The sequence below is a fragment of the Gobio gobio genome (genome assembly GCF_949357685.1).
Source record: "Gobio gobio genome assembly, chromosome: 2".
Lineage (NCBI taxonomy): Eukaryota > Metazoa > Chordata > Actinopteri > Cypriniformes > Gobionidae > Gobio > Gobio gobio.
In genome coordinates, this window is record NC_137098.1 from 46942369 (window position 1) to 46964915 (window position 22547).

General features: G+C 37.8%; 1 protein-coding gene across 1 annotated transcript in view; it reads right to left on the bottom strand.

The window, feature by feature from the left end:
• mybpc3 (myosin binding protein C3) overlaps positions 1 to 22547 on the bottom strand; it is a 39711-nt gene that overhangs the window by 11584 nt on the left and 5580 nt on the right. Inside the window, exons 7-23 of the mRNA XM_079811073.1 lie at positions 22419 to 22467; positions 19119 to 19178; positions 17386 to 17409; positions 15729 to 15892; positions 15248 to 15380; positions 14091 to 14215; positions 13856 to 13961; positions 10811 to 10977; positions 9448 to 9613; positions 7412 to 7518; positions 7280 to 7309; positions 7038 to 7177; positions 4784 to 4943; positions 4298 to 4402; positions 3854 to 4042; positions 898 to 1032; positions 70 to 237 (exon numbers count right to left, since the gene is read on the bottom strand). Coding sequence (XP_079667199.1) covers positions 70 to 237; positions 898 to 1032; positions 3854 to 4042; positions 4298 to 4402; positions 4784 to 4943; positions 7038 to 7177; positions 7280 to 7309; positions 7412 to 7518; positions 9448 to 9613; positions 10811 to 10977; positions 13856 to 13961; positions 14091 to 14215; positions 15248 to 15380; positions 15729 to 15892; positions 17386 to 17409; positions 19119 to 19178; positions 22419 to 22467 — 2028 coding nt within the window. The remainder of the gene's footprint in view (positions 1 to 69; positions 238 to 897; positions 1033 to 3853; positions 4043 to 4297; positions 4403 to 4783; positions 4944 to 7037; positions 7178 to 7279; positions 7310 to 7411; positions 7519 to 9447; positions 9614 to 10810; positions 10978 to 13855; positions 13962 to 14090; positions 14216 to 15247; positions 15381 to 15728; positions 15893 to 17385; positions 17410 to 19118; positions 19179 to 22418; positions 22468 to 22547) is intronic.

Below are 22547 nucleotides of genomic sequence, written 5' to 3' on the forward strand. Positions count from 1 at the left end.
TAGGGTGATGATCCAAAAAGTTGCCCTTAAATGGGATAACATTTTAATATTATTCTCTGTGTAACTCACGCATAATTTCACGGATAGTGACTGCTTGTTGCAATGTGGCTGGAGGGCTTGGGCCTGCCATGTTATACGCCCTCACGCGGAACTGCATCTTCTCTCCAGTTGGCAGGTCACGGATGATCACAGAGTTCCTTTCTGTGAGACCCGAAAATGCAGGGATCCATTCATCAGCTATAAAGATGAAATCAAGTTTTCAGACAGAATATTGAAGATTTATTCTAAAAATCGCTTTGATGCAGTTAAAAATAATGTTTTTATACTAAAAATAACATAAATACTAGTTCATTGTAGCATGAATCTATGTAAAAAAGGTTTAATGGATATCAATGTTCATACAAATATATCACTAGGCTGTAGCTACACTACCGTTCAACATTTTTTTTTTTTTTTTTTACAGTAAAGAGATTTATATAGTTTACAAAATTGTATATTTCAAATCAAATGGTGTTCTTTTGAACTTTCTATTCATCAAAAAATCCAGAAAATCCGGGTTCTTGAGCACCAAATTAACCAGCATTTTAGACACAGAAGACTGGAGTAGTGGCTGCTGAAAATTCAGCTTTGCATCACAGGAATTAATTGCATTGTAAAATACCATATATTAAAATAGAAAAGAGTAATAATAGTTCATAATATTTCAGTTTTTGCTGTATTTTTTATTTAAAAAATGCAGCCTTGGTGAGCATTAGAGACTTCTTTCAAAAACATTAAAAAAATCTTACCGAACCCAACATTTTGAACAGTAGTGTACTCTCTTGATAAACACATTTAAAGCAATTCCATGGAATCTGTGGGTTTGCTAATTTAGCTGAGCATTTGACTTTGACTTACAGCCTTCCTTGCAGTACTCAACCCCATAGCCTTCAAGCTCAGCTGAGCCTATCCTCTCTGGAGCCCTCCATTTCAGCGAAATAGAGGTATCACTGATGTCATCAACACACAGGCCAGTGGGCTCGCTGGTAGGAGCTGTAGACAGGAAGTTTATAAGAATGAGATGGTATTCCACTAAAAAGAAAAGATGTTCCTAAATAAAGTTGTGTTCAAGTATTTGCTTTGTATCAGCATCTGGAGTAAATGCCTCTTGAAACGGTTGGAAAAGCTCACCTGACACATTTGTCTTTTCATTAACACTTTAGCCAATAAACTTATTTGCATTTTTGCACCAAGCCACCCTGAAATGATATTGTACTAAAGATTAGCTTTGCCAGCTGATTGCAAGGAAACCCTTTTGTCCCATTTATATTTACCTGGACATACCTGGACTTGTCACCGTGGTGACATCTCACTGAAATCTCACTGAACAATGCGAGAAGAGCATAGCATTGTCACAAGCCAAGCAGCCATGGAAACTATGGAAGCAACCTCACTTGTGTGAAGTTCATCTCTACTTCACCGTTCACCTTTCATTACAGACAAGAATAACCAACATAGCTTGAACAAGTCTGAGTTTGACTAGGTCAGGGTGGTGGTAAGGGCCTCCTGAAGGTATACATGCTGTCTACTGTGATTTGCACGCAAGCTTCAGTCTAAAATGTTTGTGCCATATTTAAGCGGCAATGACAAGCCCCGGTCAAACTTTATTTATGAAGACTGTGAACTTGCAGCAAATCCGAGAACATCTATTCTTATCTAGCCATGTTATGTAGAGTACAGTTACTTTTCCTTGAAATGCAAAGAACTGTTTATCGCTGTAAATATGAGGGCAATTGATTTTTAACCTGAAATAAATTAGGTAAAATGATCAGGCTTCGGTTTGGTACACTTATTCAGGCCTTAATGTGTGGTTACATTTACTATTGTTCAGCATATTTTCATAGTCATTTCCATAGGAATTTGCACAAAAGGGAATTTCGCTTGAAGGCAAAAGATTTCCGTTTGCAGATTTCGCATCGCACTCAGGTCAGGTACTCAATTTTGGTGTGTTGACCAACAGAAAGCTGCTTGGTTTGGAAGTGACTTTGGAAGTGGGCTGTGCTTCATACATCACTACACTATTGCCAATGGACCTTCTTTACCCGCGCAATTTCGCCAATGTTTGGATGCTACCTTTCACGCAAAAAACACTCATATAGTAAAATTCTACATGCTCAGTTCAACACAACAACATCATTGCCCAAGCCAAATACAATAGCCAGCAGGACCGTAACAATAATTACAATAAAAAAATAAATAAAAAAACAATAAAAGTCCCCCCAATAATTAGTCTGCCTCAGGTCTAACGGCGCTCGTCAATGTAAAATATGATTGAGATGGCCAATCAAATAAAAGTAGGCGGGGTTTATATTCTCTTTTGACTCGTTTACAGTCTTCACATAGACAAGTGCATCAATTTAATCGCTTAATGCCATTGTGGGGACTCTATTCTTTCCGGCGAAATCACAAAACAAAATGTACACAAACGTGTCCAATCTCTTAATATACAATCATTGAAAATATTTTAATGAAGAAAAAAAAACTATATGAGGGCGGATTAGAATCTGTAACCTTCCGACATGGTTTACAAAAATTCTACCACCAGACCACTCAGGAATCAATAGCAGATCTATGTATTTATTCACTAACGGGAAGAATCTCGAGACTAACGATATATTTGACGCAAATTAATTCAAATATTATTTGCAAATAGTCCCAAAACTGATTCTTTTCCAACTAGAATTAGACCTAGAATTTCGTTCACTGTTCTGATTCTTTATGCTTAATAAAAATAAAAAAATTGGTCCCCCCAATGTTCAGGACATGGTTACGGCCTTGAAAGCCAGTGATTACATGTGGACAGGCATTATCAAACCTCTTTAGGTTTTAAGTCCTCTCTATGGCATTTTCATCAATGATTCTTGAAATAATTAATAACAATGATGGATCAAAACAGCCATAAAAAGATATATAAAGATGTCATGGAGATTGATATAATCCCTGCATTAATAAGCTTCCCAAAAGATTGTTAGAAATAGACGCCTACTGCCAACAGGTTCAGGCTCTGGTTCCGGCTCTGGTGGGGGGGCTACTTCTGCAGATGGTACCCCCTCCTGTCCCGTTGGTTCTGCTTCTGCAGGAGAAGCTCCATCTTCAGGAGGAGCAGGAGCTGCCTCCTCCTCAGCTACAGGTACAGGAGCTTCAGCACTGGCCTCTTGTGCAGGTTCTTCTGGAGGTGGTGCTTCTGGCTCTGGCTCTTTGGTTTCTGCTGGGACATCAGGCACCAAATCGGCCGGTGGTGACTCAGCTGGTGGTGCCTCGGCTGGCTTCTTCTCAGCAGTCTTGGGTAGCATTGGTTTGGTCATTCTGCCTCTGGGTCACTACAGTCTGCTACGTTTTCCCAAGTAGAGCCTCCTGAAAAGTGTCCGCTCTGTAACACCTGCTGTGGTCTTCTCCTCTGGCCACAGTGACGCGACAAGGCAAGCAACAAAGGAAGTGCACTGTCCTGCCCCCTCCTCTCTTTAGACAATGCCATAGAGTTTGCAGAGTTTTAACATGCCATTATTTATAGAGGAGGATGCCAAGGATAGTTTCCTAATCAGCTGTCTTGTAACAGACAACAGTCTACACAGATAGCAATGCTTTTAACGCAGCTCACAAAGAAAAAATGGACGCAAGAACACCAAGATGTCAATTATTTCAACTGAAAGGACCTTTTCAGACCACTTTAACAGCACACAACCTGTTGAATGGACCAATGGACAGCACCCACTACATATTACATTTAAATATCGGTAACAGAGGCTTAAAGCAGGGGAAACAAATGTGTCCCTAATACATAAGTAAAGATATATATCAAAAAAGTGGAACTCACCAACTGGCACAAATGGCTGGGATGCGGCACTGGGGCGTGACATGCCGATGGCGTTCACTGCATAAACGCGCATCTCGTAGGCCACGCCCTCAATCATTTTCTTGGCCTCATATGTTGTCTCTTTATAAGGATCAAAATTGAGTCTCATCCATCTATAGCTCTTTTTCTTCTTCCTTTCCAGGACATAACCTTAGAAGACAATAAGAACACACTGTTGTCATCATGCATTTTCCTAAAGTTGCACATTTAAAAGGGGATTTTCAGCAAAAGGAAATTTTCTCGGCCATATTATTCATACATTTTTCCGAATATCTAGGTTGAAAAGGTTTACTGAACTTCACTTAACTTCAAGTTACTTATGAACGTGTGAGGATGTCAACAAGATTTACTGTTGATACCATACTAACTATGTATAGTAACACTGTGTACTGTTAGGCAAGTCACCTATGACTGGCTGACCACCATCAAAGAGTGGGGCATCCCATTGGACAGTACAAGAATCTTCACCGACGCCAAGGATTCTGGGAGCTTCAGGTGGGTCTGGCACATCTGTAAAACATTAACAATGGTCAAAAGTGCGGTACAGCTAATATACAGTTACATCAAAGTCATTTTGCTGTCAAATGGCTGCACTCTGCTATTCGTCTGAATGTACTGCAAACCTCAAAATGGCAATACACAGAGTGATAATAAACGTCCAGAAAGAGATCTGGACAGTTCAGATTGTGGCCTTTTTATTGTATTATCCAAAAAAAAAGTGCAGCTCTGAAGTGTGCCAGCAGCCATGAACTGTTCTAAGCCATTTAAAGCCTTTCCGAGTTCATGTATAGGATGTTGCAACATGGCCCGTAATGAAATTAGGCCTAACTTCAGCCTCCTGGAGAACAGCTGGGAAGTGTCCCCACCGTAATGAGGTTTAATAAAGCTTACCAACAACTTTGACATTAATGTCAGCTGTATCCTCTCCAGCAGGATTGCGTACAATGACAGAGTACATGCCCTCATCCTGACGCTCCGCCCCCTCAATGGTAAAAATGCAATGGCCTTTGGTACTCTCCACATGGACACGCCCAGCTGAGTCTGTCAGCACCTGATCGACCAATCAAAACCACTTGTTAAAAACGGTCAGTGGTTTTCAAACTGCATCGCATTCAACTCTGAATTTTCAAAACCAAGCAATCCAGAATAGATCATGGAGAAAGATCTAATATAAAACTTGCCAAAACACGCATACATACTACAGATATCTGAAATCTCAGATATTATACATTACCTGTTAAATACCTCTCCTACTTGCTATGAATGGAAGATGCTTACCTTTTATTTTCAAACTTTATACTTTATGAACTTTAAATCATGAAAGACGCACTCACCTTGTAGACACAGTATTCTATAGAGCAGTGTGCGGTGTGTGTGAAACACTTGATGCTTTGTAGCAGTGTCAAGATCTCACAAGTATGATGAGTTGTGTTTCAAATTGATGTTTGTGTTAATGTTAGAGCAGCTTGTTTCCTTTGTACCCAGGGAAAGACAAACCACAGTTAAGATAGAGAAGAAAGAACTAAACTGCACTAAACAATAAAAAATGAAACACTTAAACATGAAGTATTATTAAAGGGATAGTTCACCCAAAAATTTAAATTAGCCCATGATTTACTCACCCTCAAGTCATCCTAGGTGTATATGACATTCTTCTTTCAGACGAACACAATAAGAGTTATATTACAAAAGTCCAGGCTAATCCAAGCATTATAACTGCAATAATAGTTGCTCTGTTTTTGAAGTCCATAAAAAAATGCACCTGTCCATCGAATAACGTGCTCCACGCGGCTCCGGGGTGTTAATAAAGGCCTTCTGAAGCGAATCGACGCGTTTGTGTATGAAAAATATCCATATTTTAAACTTTATCAAGTAAAGTTCCAGCCGATCGCCTTCCATGGAAAAGTGTTGAAAGTTGAAAGTGAAACTCAAGATGCATACGTGACGTCATGACGAGCGTACCTGGTTGCGTTAGTCTTTCGATCGGCAGGGGAACTTTCAACACTTTTTCGATTAATTGAATACGGAAGGCGGTCGGACGAAACTTTACTTTATAAAGTTTTAAATATGGATATTTTTCTTACACAAACGCATCGATTCACTTCAGAAGGCCTTTATTAACACCCCAGAGCCGCGTGGAGCATGTTATTTGACGGACAGATGCATTTTTTATGGACTTTAAAAACAGACCGACTATTACTGCTATAATAACGCTTGGATTAGCCTGGACTTTTATAATATAACTCAGATTTTATTCGTCTGAAAGAAGAATGTCATATACACCTAGGATGACTTGAGGGTGAGTAAATCATGGGCTAATTTTCATTTTTGGGTGAACTATCGCTTTAACTATTGACTATATATGTATGAACATGAGTTCCCATGGAGTGTCTCCCTGGATTAAATCAATCAAGACTGCATCATCCTCATGCAGCATGGGTCAATAACAAGACATCCAACATCACAGCCAAAGCAAGAAGCATATAAGACACAGGAAAGTGTATGTTGTACAAGCAGTCAGGGATTGTTAAGGCCCAAACTCACTTCACCGTTCTTTACTGTCCATGTGTGCCTCGGTTCAGGACGCGACTCTCCCTCCTTAGAGCTATCCTACATGAGCAGAGCAGAAGCTGTGAAGCCATGGCAACCAGGGCTGGGGTTAAGTTAAGTGTGAGAAACTGAAGTGTCAACCTCCCATCTCAGCACAAACCTCCTAGTCCCAGTGAGCCTCGACAAGACTTTCTGGTTATGTTTGGGAGATGTTACAGTACCTACCTGTCAAGGCTTCTGAAGCCCACATGCTGGATCTCCTGTTACATTTGCAACAACATGGCAAATCATAAAGAATTACAGCACCACAAACTGCAGATTAATTCAAAAAACATAATTTGTCCCTTAAGTAAATATGATTTTATAACTAAATAACATTAAGGAAACATTTAGTTTATAGATTTGGCTATTCTGCCATAACTGACCAGAGCTACATTTCCCAAAAGCAAGAAGATCGTACAGACTATTGTTGCCAAAGGTTTCTAAGATCTACTTAGACTTACAATGCTTTTAGAAAATGCAGCCCAGACCTATTCGCTCAGACAGGGATTGGATACAAATCGATTCTAGACAAAATGTAATGAATCGCTCTTACCTTTTCTCCTTTTGTCCAAACCACAGTGGGAGCAGGATCTCCAGTAATTGGAACATCTAGTCGCAGTTTGTTTCCAGCCACAACCAAGATTGTGGACTCAGCAGTGCGGCCCATACAGTCCAGATGAATCTTAGGAGGATCTTAAAATAAACAACAGAGAAGTGTTTTGACACATACCAGTCAAACACTGCATTTATGATTCAATGTCGTTCCCAGAAATACATTGACAACATTCTTTTTACCTTGACGAGGAACAAAGTCAATCTTGACCTCTGTAAAGACAAAACACAATAATTAGAAAAACAATGGCATAGAATTTAAAAGAAAAGAGTTTAAACATACATTTGTCAGTAATAATTAAACAAGACTCCTACCTAAAAAGTTGAGCTTGGCAGAGAGATTGAAGGCATAGCCTTCAGGTACGAAGGTGTAGTCACCCTCATCCTCTGGCTTCACGTCATCAATGGTGAGCTTATGAATCCTAAATATAAATATATAAATTAACTTTACAATACAAACATCTCAGCAGTGTTGTGCAGTAGTAACAGTGAAGTGATGTTGTAAGTTGTAAAAATCCTGTTTTTGTTGGTTAAGAAGGGACCTGTTGTAGGCACTTGTTACAATGCTACATTTTCTCTGACAATGACAATTTTGTGTAGTTTTGTTTGTCTGTTTTGATTGAGAAAAAGTGGCTCTCTTGGTGCCTTTCAAACAGAAGGCTGTGTCCTAGTAAGGCTGCATATCTCGGCTGCCACGTCATCAAGCGCAGATGAAGGACGTCTCCATTTGAAGGATCCTTGGAAGGCTGCCTTCGTTTTGCGTCCTTCATCCAGCTCAAGTGTATCCTTCAATTACCCACAATCCGTTGCACGCATTCCAATTCACAAAAAAGAACTCACGGAAAACGAGTCGGCACCGAGCTGTTCATTATGAAATGAAAAGACAAAAATAATGTTTTCGGAGATGAAGGCATATATGCTATCTTTTGTTTTGGTCTAAATGAATCACTTAACAATAAACTATCAATAATGTAAGCCACTGGGAGACCGCAGATGGTTATTCACTGCATTGTTTTGTGTATAATAGAAAGCCAGTTAATATAAAGATTTTGAATACAAAGTATTTTTCCAAAATTAAGTTTTAATAGTATTTTCGTGCCCTGAGACCGTGGGGGCGAGAACAGGTGTGACGTAGCCATGCGAACTTACTATAACATCTCATTCTAGTGAATAATATTCTGAATAATTTACATTTGGTTTGAACTTTAATTCAAACAGTGTTGTAGTTTAATGGATTTAAATGGGTTCAGTTCTGTATAATAATTAAAAAAAAAACAAGCCTTGTGCATTATAGTGAATAATATACAGTAATTTACAGTTGGTTTTTATAACTTTAGGTCAAACAGTGTAGTAGTTTAATGGGTTTAAATGGGTTCAATATTGTATATTAAAAACACCAGATTAATAATTTGAAAAACAAGCTTTGTGCAACATGGAAAATAATATTTTTAGTAATTTACAGTTGGTTTGATACCTTTAGGTCAAATTGTGTTTTAGTTGAATGGATTTACAGTATTGAGTTTTGCATATATTTTAAGTTATAAAATGATTATAAAAGTTATAAAATGCTAATTCTAAAAACAGATTTTTGCGCTATAAAAGGGATATTTTTCTAAAACTTTTACTATTAGTTTGATACCATAATTTCATATAAATTGCTAATGTAATATACATTGTAATTTTTAAATTAAGCCTTTTCCTATGAAAATGACATTTGTTTATGTATGTCTGAGTTGGTTTGGGCTAAAAACATGAAATGCTCAGAGAGTTTAATGGGTATGAAACCAAATGTCTAACGAATGTCAAACGTTAAACTAACTTAACTGCCATTTGGAAGCATTTCAGACATATCAGTATTGTTATGTATCAAAAAAATTTTTTATATATTTTTGACAACACTACATTGCACTTAGTTTATTATTTCAGATGCCTTTTTAAAATACTACAATTGAAAAATGTATATATTATATATACAATTCAACCCGCCAGTGGCTGGTAGGACCGACTGTGTTGCGTGCCACTGCTGAAATACACCCGCATTTTTATTTTACTAATATTGTTTTACTACATATAATATTACACTATTTTATTACACTGTTTCATTATTTTAGATCTGTTTTGTTTTTGGCAGTATGTGGTGTTTTTGTAGGTTGGCTACCATTCAGTTTAGATTAATTTTAGTATTTTTTCAGTAGAGCTGTTAGTTAGCTAAGGATTTTTTGAGTAATGATGGTAAATTGTACATGCTAAACATTTATGCTGACTAAAACTAGTCTAAATAAATTTAGAGTGCATAGACATTACATTTACGTTTCCATCTCACCATTAAAGTAACACACACATGCACTCACCTGCCAATGTGTGTGATAAGAGTTCTAGCATCAGGTTTCACCTCCACTCCATTTTTGTACCAGATGCCTTTCACATTCTCATCAGAAACCTCACATTTGAACACAGCCTGGTCTTTGGCCTTCACTGTCAGGTCAGCAATGCTTTGGTAGACCTCTAACTCTTTCTCTAAGGGTCAGAGGTCAAAGAGAAAGAGAAACTATCCTGACAAAGAGAAAACGATGTCATCACACATGACCAAAAACTAAATATGGATGCTTACCACATTACACCACAAATGCTATTCTAGCATATGTATCATCGAAAGTAACATGGAAATACCATGTTTTATTGGATGTAAACACCATAGCATGTGAATATGGTAATTGTTAATTAGCTTGCTATTACCATCTGATAACTGTACCATTTTTTGCAAGGGATTTAGGCAAGTTTAAAAAAAAGAGAATATAGCTAAATCTGAGGTTAGATGTATAATATTAAATATTCATGTTTTCATATAGTGTTTTGTTATTTTCAGAGCTTGACAAAACCTGATCACCATTTGCATTCATGCAAATGGGTTTGAAATGACATACAGGTAAGTAATTGATTCATTTTGGAGTAAACTATCCCTTTAAGGTTATAATATAGAGAGGTGGGGTAAGAAAGGTAACAATCCCACTGCAGCTTGGTAGAGTTACAGTATTGCTTGGCAGCTGTTTTTTTTCCTTGGCACCTCTTGCGCTTGATCAAAAGCCCAGACAATCTGGTAGCAGACACACCTGGGTATCAGTTTGCTTGTAAAGTGCAATACATGCTTAAAGACTCAGACAGAATGAAGGAAGGAGAAAAAAGAGTGTGAAAGAGACAGAAACAAACAATAAAAAGAAATGGGAGAGAAAGGGAATGAGTCATAAATCTTTCTAAGATGCTATTAAAAGAGATGGATGGAGTGGTGTGTGACAATGACAGAAAGAGAGAGTGAGGGATGGACAGAGTCATCTGCCCTGTTAAAATATATGGGTCACGCGGTCTAACAATAGCTGGCATGTGGGCACTGTGAGTGGTAACCTTGTACGGAAGTGTCGGTGGCCATGTTTTCTGAAGTGACAAGAGGTGAAGTTTGAATGACATGGCCATGAGAGTGTGAGGTTTAAAGGAGGAGTGAAGAATGAAGAACTCTTAGATGTCTTGAACTCAAATGCAGACTTAGGACTAGTTAACAAACCTTAACAATCCTGCAATATATAAAAAAAAAATGTCATCCCTTCCAGTATCAAATGCAGAAATCGTTCAACAAGTTACATTTCAAATCTAGAAACATCTGTGGGGAGAGAAATGTGCATATATCAGAGACATTGAAACTATCCAAAATCAGATATTTACCCTGAACCAGGAGCTCGGCTAATGATTGCCCGCCATTGGTTTTCACCCGGTAGTGTCCACAGTCCTCCTTGGTCACATCATTAATGATAAGGACATGCTTACATCCGTCTTTCTTGAAACGGTACTTGAAGGACTCATCTCGGGTGAGTTCCACACCATCTTTCTCCCTGTACAGGTCAGAGGTTTGCTATTTGTTAATATTCATTAAAAGTCAGCATCTCATTGAATTGCAAGTCACTATTCAAACTCACATACATATTTACTTATATGTTTTAACTCTTTTAAAGATTTGTGTTAGGGAAAATTTGAATTATAATCTTAAACGGTTTGTTCGCCCGCAAATGAAAATTCTGTCATTAATAACTCACCCTCATGTCGTTCAAAACCCGTAAGACCTTCGTTTATCTTCGGAAAACACAGATTAAGATTTGTTTTTATGAAAACAGAGGTTTCTGAACCACCCATAGGCAGCAACATCATTGCAACTCATGTGACTACAGTGGTTCAACCTTAATATTATGAAGCGACGAGAATGTTTTTTTTTTCTTTCGCAACCTCAAGATATTTTTGATTTTCATCCAAAAATATATGAATTTGTGTTCCGAAGATGAACAAAAGTATTACGGGTTTGGAACAACCTGAGGTTGAGTAATTAATGACAGAATTTTCAATTTTGGGTGAGCTAACCCTTAAAAGTCATTATGAAATGAAAGTAGCCACAGATCTTTTTGTCTTTATTTTGATTTGCATTTTCGAGTTAAACGTCTTATCGAAAAGGAAAAAAAATGTAGGCAGGGACTTGGTTCTGTCCATTGGTATTGGATTTTGAGTTGTGGGTATTGCACTAAAAAATTAATGCAAGCTGTCTGTTGATTGTAAAAAGGGGCGGGGCCTTTAAGCTGACTAAATAATTGGAGAAAAGTCTGTCGTTTTCACCAGAAGATTGTCATTACATTTTAATAAACTGCATGTCAAAACAAAACAAACAAACAAAAAATAGATGAATGGTTCACAATAGGTTCTATAGCATGTATTTATAAAATAGATTAATTTCATGCTGACTTTAAAAATCCTTGGAAGTACAACAGCAGTAACTAATGCCGCGTTCCAGGCAACCCGTAACCCGTGTTTATCCAACCTTCTACCCGTGATAGTGGACTGGAACGGCAGCCAAACCCGTGACTTCCCACCCGTGAACTCGTACTAGAACGATGTACTCCCAGTTACGAGTTTTGACGTCACATAGCCCGCGAAGCAACAATGGCAGCCCCCTACGGATGCAGTGTTTATGAAACAAATATACAAATAACGTAAAATAAAAGGTATAACAGCTTTTCTTGCCGTCTGCACTGTTTTTCTCCTCCGTTTCCCTCAAATAAGCAAGGAGTAAGCACCTTTGGCGATAGAAATGATTGTAAATGAGCATACACCCCGTACCGTCCGCCATGCTTTGTTTACATCTAACTACCACACAATTCCTTGCGCTCAGGCAGTTTGGCGTGACTTTGCTTGGAACACTACAAAGTCGTGAGTCGTGGTTTGAAGTTCTAATTTACGGGCTCAAAAACCTGCCTGGAACGCAGCATAAGTCCCTGAAATGACTTCTGTGAAAATGTCTGGCATGCTGCTCTAGTGGTAGGCATTTCATTCATCGCAAACCACTATGGGCATCTTGGAAATGAACCAGTTAGAAAGAAATCAATGACAGAAAAGATGTTTAATTAGCCTCACAAGCCAGACCCGCATCAAGATGTTGGGTCTGGGAACACACCATTGGCAGGGCTCAATCCGAGGGGCGAGATAAACGGTTGTCTTTCAAATTCCCTCTGCACCAAGCGGCAACCTCCTCCAGTTTCTCTTGAAGCCAATACGGAAGTGACTTAAACTCCAATTCATCGACTGGCCACTAGGGCTCCACTACACAGGCTCCAGAAGGGAGCAGAATCTCATTGAGCCCCATGTTAAAATGCCCAACTTTACAGCAGAAAAAATTTTTTTTAAAGCCTGGTACAAATTGTGGTTTTGGTCTATATATCTAATTTTGCCCTTTATGACAACTGTGAGGGGGGTGAATTTTTCGTTTACATTATATAAAGCCTTAAAGTTCTGCATAATTAAGGGCGTGGCCACTTTGAGTGACAGTTGGATAGCCATTTATCTGCTGTCTGTTAGTCATAGCGTCACCGCAGCTCCACCCACGTCCCGCCTTTTTGCCCATTTTCTGTTATCTGGGAGTGGCGCACAATGACTCGCTGCCAAGTAGGCAACGGCCAGCTCGTTCCCTACTTTACACTTCAAAACTGCAAAGGTGCGTCTAGATTTCTAGGCTAATGTTTAATTACAATAGTAAGGGAAATTCCAAGAAGGTCTGGACCTGAATATTTTTGAAAGTGTAGTAATGGCTAAAAGAGCTATTGCCGTGGTGTATACTCAGTAATAACAACTGCTGAAAAGTAAATCTCGATTTACGAGCATTACTGCGGGGTAGTAGTGAGAACATAAGCTTTTGTGCCGATCCCGAGGCCATACATGTCAATTCCAATCAGTTTAGACTAAAGGCACACAAAAACACATGAATACCCCCATTTTACTTGTAAAATAGTCATTCACTGCGGAGTTTCAGTACCAGGAACAGTATCTACTTCTGCCTTTCCCTAATCATGTTGGCTCTAGACAGTCATCCACTATTCAAGATAGGTGCCATTAGCCACCGGTGACTTTCTCATTCCATTCTAGGACACTTGTGAGGTGCTAAAAGGCTGCTATGACCTTTTCCAGGGACTGATCATTTACAGCCCAGGGTGATATAGAGCCTTGGCTACAGCTATGGCAGAACCAGCACTCACTCATGCCCTACCATCTGTCAGTCAGTGTGACTCACCCAACCAGCCAGCCACCCTGAAAGAGACACATATGCCATCTACTGGACATCTGAGGAATGCCAGGACTCAAGGACAGCTTGTGAAAGGTTCCCTTTTTCTAAACTCTATTGTGTTATTAACAATGAAAGGGAAAAAGGAAGTGTGCGCATGTTGACGGGCCTACCATTTCACCTGAGCCCCCTCTTCAGACACTTCACACTCAAACTCCACTCTTTCTCCTTTCATAACCATCTGATCCTCTAGGTTACGAACGATCAGAACAGGAGGCTCTAAAGGCACAGAGAGAGATAAAAAAAAAATGAATATAATTTTATATAATTTTTTATGTAAAAAAAAAAAGATTTACTCATCTATAAAATGCATTTTCTCAGAGATCTTTATCTTTGGAAGTTTATCACCTTTAACAAAGAGCTCAGTGACGGTCTTCTCATCTCCAACTACACACATATAAGCAGCATCATCTGCCAGACTACAGTTGTTGATGGTGAGGAAACGTTTGTTGCCTACACTCTCAAAGATGTACCTGTGGGAAAACAAGAAATTATTCAGTAGCATTTCCAGTTTTGTTCTCTAGATGGGGACAAAGCACCAATGTTGGTTTGCTTTCAAACGTATATTAACATCAGAAAATTAAGTTATTTTCTTATCAGTTTATAAACTTGATATAAAGACATTATCATGTCAGAAATCTTGTGGCAAACAAATAATGTACAATTGTTAAACATATGACAAGACTTGCTTTAAAATTCTTCAATTCACGATGTATTTTTACAAGAGGTTTCACTCAACTAAGGTCACTGAAAACTATTATGAGCCTTTGAGGATTGTTTTTTTTCCCTATTGTTATTTTAGTCTGTAAATATCTGACAGGCTCCATCCATTGGCACAGCTGACATCTGAGTCTACGGTGCTGCTGTGTATTCTTGGAAAACTGTCCCTGCACATTCATAGTCAAACAGGCTGTGTGAGACATCTAACCCCACAGCAAGCCCTGAGGTTACTTATCAAGTGTGGGCTGCGTACTGTCATAGGCATACTGTTGAGTGCCACTCACTTGCTAGGGTTGACAGCGGAGAGCAGGAAGAGCAGTCCATCCATCCACAAGCACACGGTGTTGTCAAAAGTCAAAGAAATAGACAGTTATTTGTGATCATGCCCTTTCCATGCACTTTACTACTTTAAGACAATGTATAATAATTGTAACTAAGAATGTTTCAAATATTTTTAATGTGTTTTTTCTAGTGCTGTGAAACGATTAATTGCGATTAAATTGTATCCAAAATAAAAGTTTGTGTTTACATAATATATGTGTGTGTGTACTGTGTGTATTTATTATGTATATTTGAATACACACACATCAATGTAAGAAAAATTTGTTATATTTATATATAAAATATGTATATTTATATATAATATTAATTATATAAATATACATACAGTACATGGAAATATTTCTTATATATATACACACATGTATGTGTGTGTATTCAAATATACATAATAATTAATCCCTTTTCCCCTTTTAATTACAGTGAAAGGACTGAAATATAGATACCTCCCAGTTGGGTGTATCTCTTGTCCATTTTTTAACCATTTGACTTCTGCATCTGGATTGGCCACTTCAATTTCCATTTTGATCTTGTGTCCCTTTTCGATTTGATATGCTGGGTCCAGCTTCCTAAGAAAAGCTGTGAATAAAATAAGGATGAAAAGCATAGTCACCACTATTAGAAGCAAAACAAAACAAAAAGATACTTCTACATGCTACATTGTTTGTTTCTTCACTGTGTTTTTTTGGCTTTGTACTCTTATTCAGGTTTGTGGCAAAAAACACTTCACTTCTAATGCATCAAATGAGCATGTAACAAATAAACCATTGATGTTTTTTTATTGAACAGATAAAGGTAGGCAAGTCTTTCATGTACTAATCCACACGGTATCTCACCATCATCCTTGCAAACTGAGCTATCGCTGACAGTCAAATGAGAAGTGTGGATCACTTTTGTGGTCTGTAAGGTTAACAAAGGACTACAAACCTGCACTTTTCTTCTCCTCTTTTTTCATTTTTTTGAGTCTCTTAAGCATCCCACGCAAGTCCGTGATTCCATACTGGAAGGCAATCTTTTCATACTCTGATGCTGGAGCCTTCTGGAGGATATCCCATACGTCTACATCAGGCTCTGAGTTCACATGAACAGCTCTGCAAACCACAACAGAAGATGGATGTTGATCAGGACAGGTACATCAAGTCTGAACATATTGTGTCTTCGCAATGTTTTAATATTGTTCTTTTAAGAGAAAAAGGATAATTCTGACATTATTTACTCACCCTCATGTTGTGCCAAGTCTCTATGACTTTCTTCTGCTTAAAGGATTAGTTCACCCCAAAATTACAATTTCCCGATAATTTACTCACCCCCATCTCATAAAAGATGTTCATATCTTTCTTTCTTCAGTCGAAAAGAAAGTATTTTGAAGAAAACGTTTCAGGGTTTTTCATCATATAATGCTTTTCAGTTGCAACCAAAATGCTGAAGGTCCAAATCAATGCAGTTTCAAAGCGCTTCGATGGGCTCCAGAGGCTCTGCGTGATCCCAGATGAGGAATAGGGTATTATCTAGCGAAACGATCGGTTGTTTACATTTTTTTTTAAATGAATATACTTTTTTAACCTAAATTGTTCATCTTGTGCAGCTCTGCGATGCGGTGCTTAGCACCTAAGGATGATGTAATCACGTCGCATACAAACGCCCTTTACCAAAAACACTAAATTTTCAACTACAAAATTAGGGATATATCGTTGTTTTACCTTTTTTTTTTTGGCTAAAGGCCGTTTGTATTAGTCTTCACACAAGCGCTTTGTAAACACGTATGTTACGTCTGCCTCTGTCTAGCGTGACCGTTCCGACGTGATTACGTCATCCTCAGCATCTCGCAGAGCTGCACAAGATTAACAATTTAGGTTAAAAAGTATATTCATTTAAAAAAAAAAAATGTAAATGACCGATCGTTTCGCTAGATAAGACCCTATTCCTCGTCTGGGATCACGCAGAGCTTCTGGAGCCCATCGAAGCGCTTTGAAACTGCATTGATTTGGACCTTCAGCATTTTGGTTGCAACTGAAAAGCATTAACGTTATATGATGAAAAACCCTGGAACGTTTTCTTCAAAATACTTTTCGACTGAAGAAAGAAAGACATGAACATCTTGGGTGGCATTGGGGTGAGTAAATTATCAGGAAATTTTCATTTTGGGGTGAACTAATCCTTTAATGCTGCACAAGATTGTATTTTGAAAAATGGCTGTTTGGTTGGTTTTTTTTGGTCCATACAATTAAAGTCAATGGGGTCCAAAACTGCAATGGACCCCAATGACTTTCATTGTATGGTTAAAAACAGTTAAAACATTATTCAAAATGTCTTGTTTGGCAGAAGAAGAAAAAGTCATACTGGTTTGGAATGGCATGAGGGTGAGTAAACGATGATAGAATTTTTGGGCGAACTATCCATTTAAGACTCATAAATAATGGCGATATAAGCATTAATCATGTTCGGAATCGGTACATTATTCATTCAAATTCTTAGTATTGTATAGAGAGTATAGTATAGAGATACACTTTACAACAGCAAATAAATATTAACAAATGAGATAAATGTTATTAATAGATTTTTCTGTATTTTTTAAAAATCTTACCGTAGGCCAGTTTTTAAGAAACTGCTGTACTTATGTAGAGGCAGAACCCAAACGTCAAGCATGGTAAGACAAACCACAGCTGATTAATTGCACATTATCAACCTCTCAGATCGCATAGCAACAAACTGCTATACCGCAAGACAATTTTACAATTCATTTTTATACATGCATTTAAACAAACAAGCATGCAGAATCTACATTGTGGCCTACAGAAAGTGCCTCTTTATTAAATAGCTTATCTTCATGTGTCTCTTGTGTTTATTAAACCAAATAAAGAATTAGAAATTGTTTGCTTAAAAGTACTTTAAGTGTTTACTGACATAAGCAATTTGCTATGCGGAGTCAGTGAATGTGGGATGAATGCTGTGGGATGTAGAATGGCATAGGAATCGTGAGTGTTCTAGGTTTATTAATGTGATTAATTAGGAGTAAATTTGTATGATAAAGGAGTTAGCTAAAAATAAGTCAAACGTGACTCTGTCTCTCTAGTTCCAAGTGGGTGTGCATTCTGCGGAGTGGAAAAACATAGAAGGACTAAAGTTGGCAATCAGTGGCTGATTAGGATAGAATAATCAAAGTATCACACACACACACTTGGCATTACAACACTCAACATTCCTTCATGCACAAGCAGTCAGTTCAGTGTGACACACTTACTCTCTGAATATGGGAGTAGCACAGCCACAGAGGAGAAAAACAAAAAACAATTATACATAGATGAGCCTAAAAATTGTGCTAGTAAATTGGAAAAATGCATAAAAAAATAATGACTAAATAAAGCTTATACATCAATATTTTAAATCACAATTTATATGGTAAGGTAATTGAAATCATTCACACCATATGTAGCTCTATTAAATAAACATACAGTGGAGTTAAAACGTCAGAAAACAATTTTAGACTTAGAAAAAAACAGTTGTAATGTTGGTTGCAGCAGAAATTATGAAAAAGGAGCAGGATCTATGTGCAACACTTTTTAATAATAACTAAGGTTATGTTTACGCGACAATGATTTACTAAAAACGGAAATGTTTTTCACGTACAGGCGACAACGTTGTCAAAACGATCTCTGTTCACAGGGATCCGTGAAAACCTTTAAGAACGCTGTATTATTCATGCCAGGCCAGTAGTTGGCGATGTCACTTTGTAAAGAAATACTACATGCCTTTAGACTGAACACCTAATACGCATGCGCATGACATCACCGTTTTCACAAATTCACGTTTTTGTAGTTTACACAGGGACGATAATGGTATCGTTTTCAATATCTTGCACTTTGAAACCCGTTTTCAAAAGTTTTTTGCATTTTCAGGCATCCAAAACACCATTGTCAAGTAAATAAACGGCCATCCACATTGATAATAAAGAACAGATAATAACTAAAGCAGCAAACTGAGATCTAGATATACACAAACTAATCAGGACAGGTGTGACTAAATCAATGAACTAATGAGTAAGCATGGAAACTAACCAGAAGCGGGAACAAGGAACAAAGGAAACAGGAACAGAAAACAGTGCAAAACCAACTAAGGATATGTTTACACGACACCGTTTTCAACTGACTATGTTTTGGGGCCCTGAATTGTTTTTAAATAATAGTCATTTGTTCAAAAATGCATACAATTATTGCATCGCAAGTGGTCTTAGACTTTTGGACCCCCACTGCATTTATTGTGAACGTTTTGGACATGGGCAGACAATGAATGTATCTAATCATGTTTTCCATGTCTCACCTCTTTTTCAGTAAAGCACTGAAGTCCAGTTCACCTGTGTCATCACCTGCATCTGTGCTACTGTAGAAGAGGAAGGAATCGAGAGCCACAAAACATGAGCATACAAAACTGTTACATTCTACTAACCTCATTAAGGTATGAACATTTTCAAAATAGGGCAACAGCTTCTATAACATTAAAATGCAGTCATTTTAAAAACAGAAATGGAATGAATGATTGTGTAAAAGAACATAATATCAATGTTGATGCATACAGTATGTCCTGTTCAGACTGTTTTATTATGCATAAAACATACAGAATGGATGTACAAAAGTACAGTTCAGTACAGTTTTTTTTATGTTTTTTAAAGAAATCACTTATACTCACCAAGACTGCATTTATTTGAAAAATTACTGTAAAAACAGTTATATCGTGAAATATTATTACAATTTAACTGGTTTCATTCAATTGTAATTATACATATAATTTTTATTTCTTTATTTGTTTACAGCAGCCACTACTCCAGTGTCACATGATCCTTCGTAAATCATTCTAATATGCTGATTTGGTGTTCAAGAAACATTTCTTCTCATTATCAGTTGAAAACACTTGTGCTGCTTCATATTTTTGAAGCTTGATCATTTACCCCATATTCTTTGATGCATAGAACGGTCAAAATATTTTTTTTATGTTTTTGATCAAAAGTGTCTGTCACTTTTCAATTTAATGCATCCCTGCTGAATAAAAGTAATGTCTTTCAAACAAAAAAATCGTACTGTGAACAGTAGTGTATACTGACACATACAGAGCACATATGGGACATATGTGTAGATGCTGATAGAGGACAGATGCACAAACAACACATGCAAAACATTTACTAAGGCAGTAGAAACTGGAACATGTCTGCACCACGCAGTTTTTTTTTTAAAGTGCCCCTATTATGCTATTTTAAAAGCTGTTAAAAGGATTTTGTTTTGTAGGTCTCCTATAATAGGTTGACATGCATCCAAGGTCAAAAAACACTTTGATTTTCTCATAATATACATTGCAGCATCACCTCTTTTTTCACAGTGTCTAAAATGGTTCGATAAAGGATTCAGTCTCTCTAAACCCCGCCTTTTTTGAGAGCCTACCCTGCTCTGATTGGTCAGTTGGCCCAGTCTGTTGTGATTGATCTCCTGCTCACTGTGCATTTCAGAAACAAAATGCCCGTTACCATATCTGAAGTTCAGCTCTAGATGCTTCCTCAGTCCTTGATACACAGTGATTTGAACAGTAACGATAGTGTCGATTTACAGAATTAAATCGGGCCGAGATCAATTCAAGCCTTTGGAAATGCTTGCGAAGTGATAACATCTCAACATGTCGACAACACAAAACCAACTCTTCCAGGCCTCAGCTACAACGACAGTGTTTGAGGGCGGGTCAAAGTAGGCATTGACCATACTGTAGGCTGGCATTAAGCAAATTTGTTACAAACTTTTGTATGTTTGTGCAGGAAGTAAGAATGGAATTACTGATACTGATGAAATATGACGATTGCATAACCTTTCCAGTCCGTACCAGCTGGTAAGTTACAGTTATAGTTGAATTTTCCTCTGTGAGGATGATAATGGCCACTCTTTGCAATGTAATACAAACGCATTAGTCGTTGCCTTGGTAACGCGGCAGTTTACTGATGATATGAGATGTATATAGAAATCGCGTTATGGAGAATGATCAGATATTGCTTTTAACTTTATTATTACTTTGTTTACGTCACTCAATTAGCGCGGTAGGTCTTCAGAGAAACTGGTAGCCAGGCAACAGTCAAGAGACAAATCCTGAGTGGTGACGTCACACACATTCTACCAGCACAGTTCGGCACGGTTAGCTAACCGTGCTGAGAATTCCAGGCAGAGAACACTTTGTAATCGTTCCATGCCGTACCAGGATCAAGTGGGAACACAACTGGAACCGTTCTATATCATTCTAATAACCGTTCGGCCCGACGGTGGAAAATCTCTATTTAATGTATACACTGACCTTTGAAATGTTGCAAACCTTTTACATTCACAAACAGCTATATAAATACACTACTAGAAAAGGTAAAATCCCAAAAAAGCATAATGGGAGCACTTTAAAGGCACTTTGTTGGAGGATGTCAAAGATGACGGTGAAAGCACTGCTGATGCACAGGAGAAATCCATAGCAGACTCCTGCTATGATCACTGTACATATCAAAGTGCCAAAAGTGTATAGTTATTATAAGGCAACAAGTGAGGAACTTCTCTCATGGTTTGACGACGTCACATCACCATGGACTGAAGAGGAGCAACAAAAGAGACACGTCACGCAAAGTTTGCGCAGCTGGTTCCACTGATTTTGACAAGAGGTATCAGCCACAGTTAAGAAGTTGAGGTGCATGGAGAGATTTCTGTTATTAGGTTTCAAATAACCAGAATTAAAGTTTTACAAAACAGTCACGGACATAGTGCGGTTTCTGATTAAACTGGTGGCAATGTTATTAGTGTGATCCTCTAATTTGCTCACTCTTAATCAGTGTCTGCACTTGAAAAGATCAGTGGATGGGGAAATCATATTCACTTTAAGGTCCTCTGTCTCTGATACACCAGTAATGAGTGTTGGGGAAATTGCCCTTCTCACAAAAACAGAGAAAATGCTCAGAAGAGAACAGACAGGAAATGAGAATCAGGATTAGAGTTTGCAAAGATCCTTGGAGAGTGAGTCATAAAGCGTCAGCAATGACTAATATCACTCTCCTTAGATGTTGGCAGACAAAGGGAAGATTGAAAAGGACAGAAAGAAAAGGGCAAGCTATGACTGACAAAGGGACACGGATGGACACTGACGGACTCAAACTCTTTTTGATGACAAATCAGAGGGTTTGGTTGAATAAAGACAATGACAGTGTTGTGAATATCCCCTGCTGCTGCAGCAAACCCCTGTACTTAGCTATACCTGCCAGGATCCCCCATCTTCTTCTTACCACCTGCACTGGTGCTCCTGGGTAATTGGCAGTTCCAAAAAGGGTTAATGCAGTATACATGCTAAATTTTAAATCCCAAATATGGACTCAAATATCATCTTAATGTACAAAAAGAAGTACTAGGATCTATGCACACAACATCATTTCATCCAACCTCAAACCAGACAAGCAAATAAAAAGCAAAAAGTCAAAAAACATGTTAGCATTTCAGTATGTTTCTGGCCTGCATGAGCAATCACCTTTTTTAATTTTATGAAAGAATTGTTGAAATCAACACTTTAATTTAAACTTTATTAAATAAAGATATAATAATAAATGACATAAATACTCACGTGCGTCTAAATGCAGAGCGAATATCAAAGCCTTCTGTTGGACGAGCCTCTAGAATGCACACAGTGAAAAAGCACACATTAGCAATTAATTTGGCACGATTATAATTATAAACACTTATTTATTCCTTG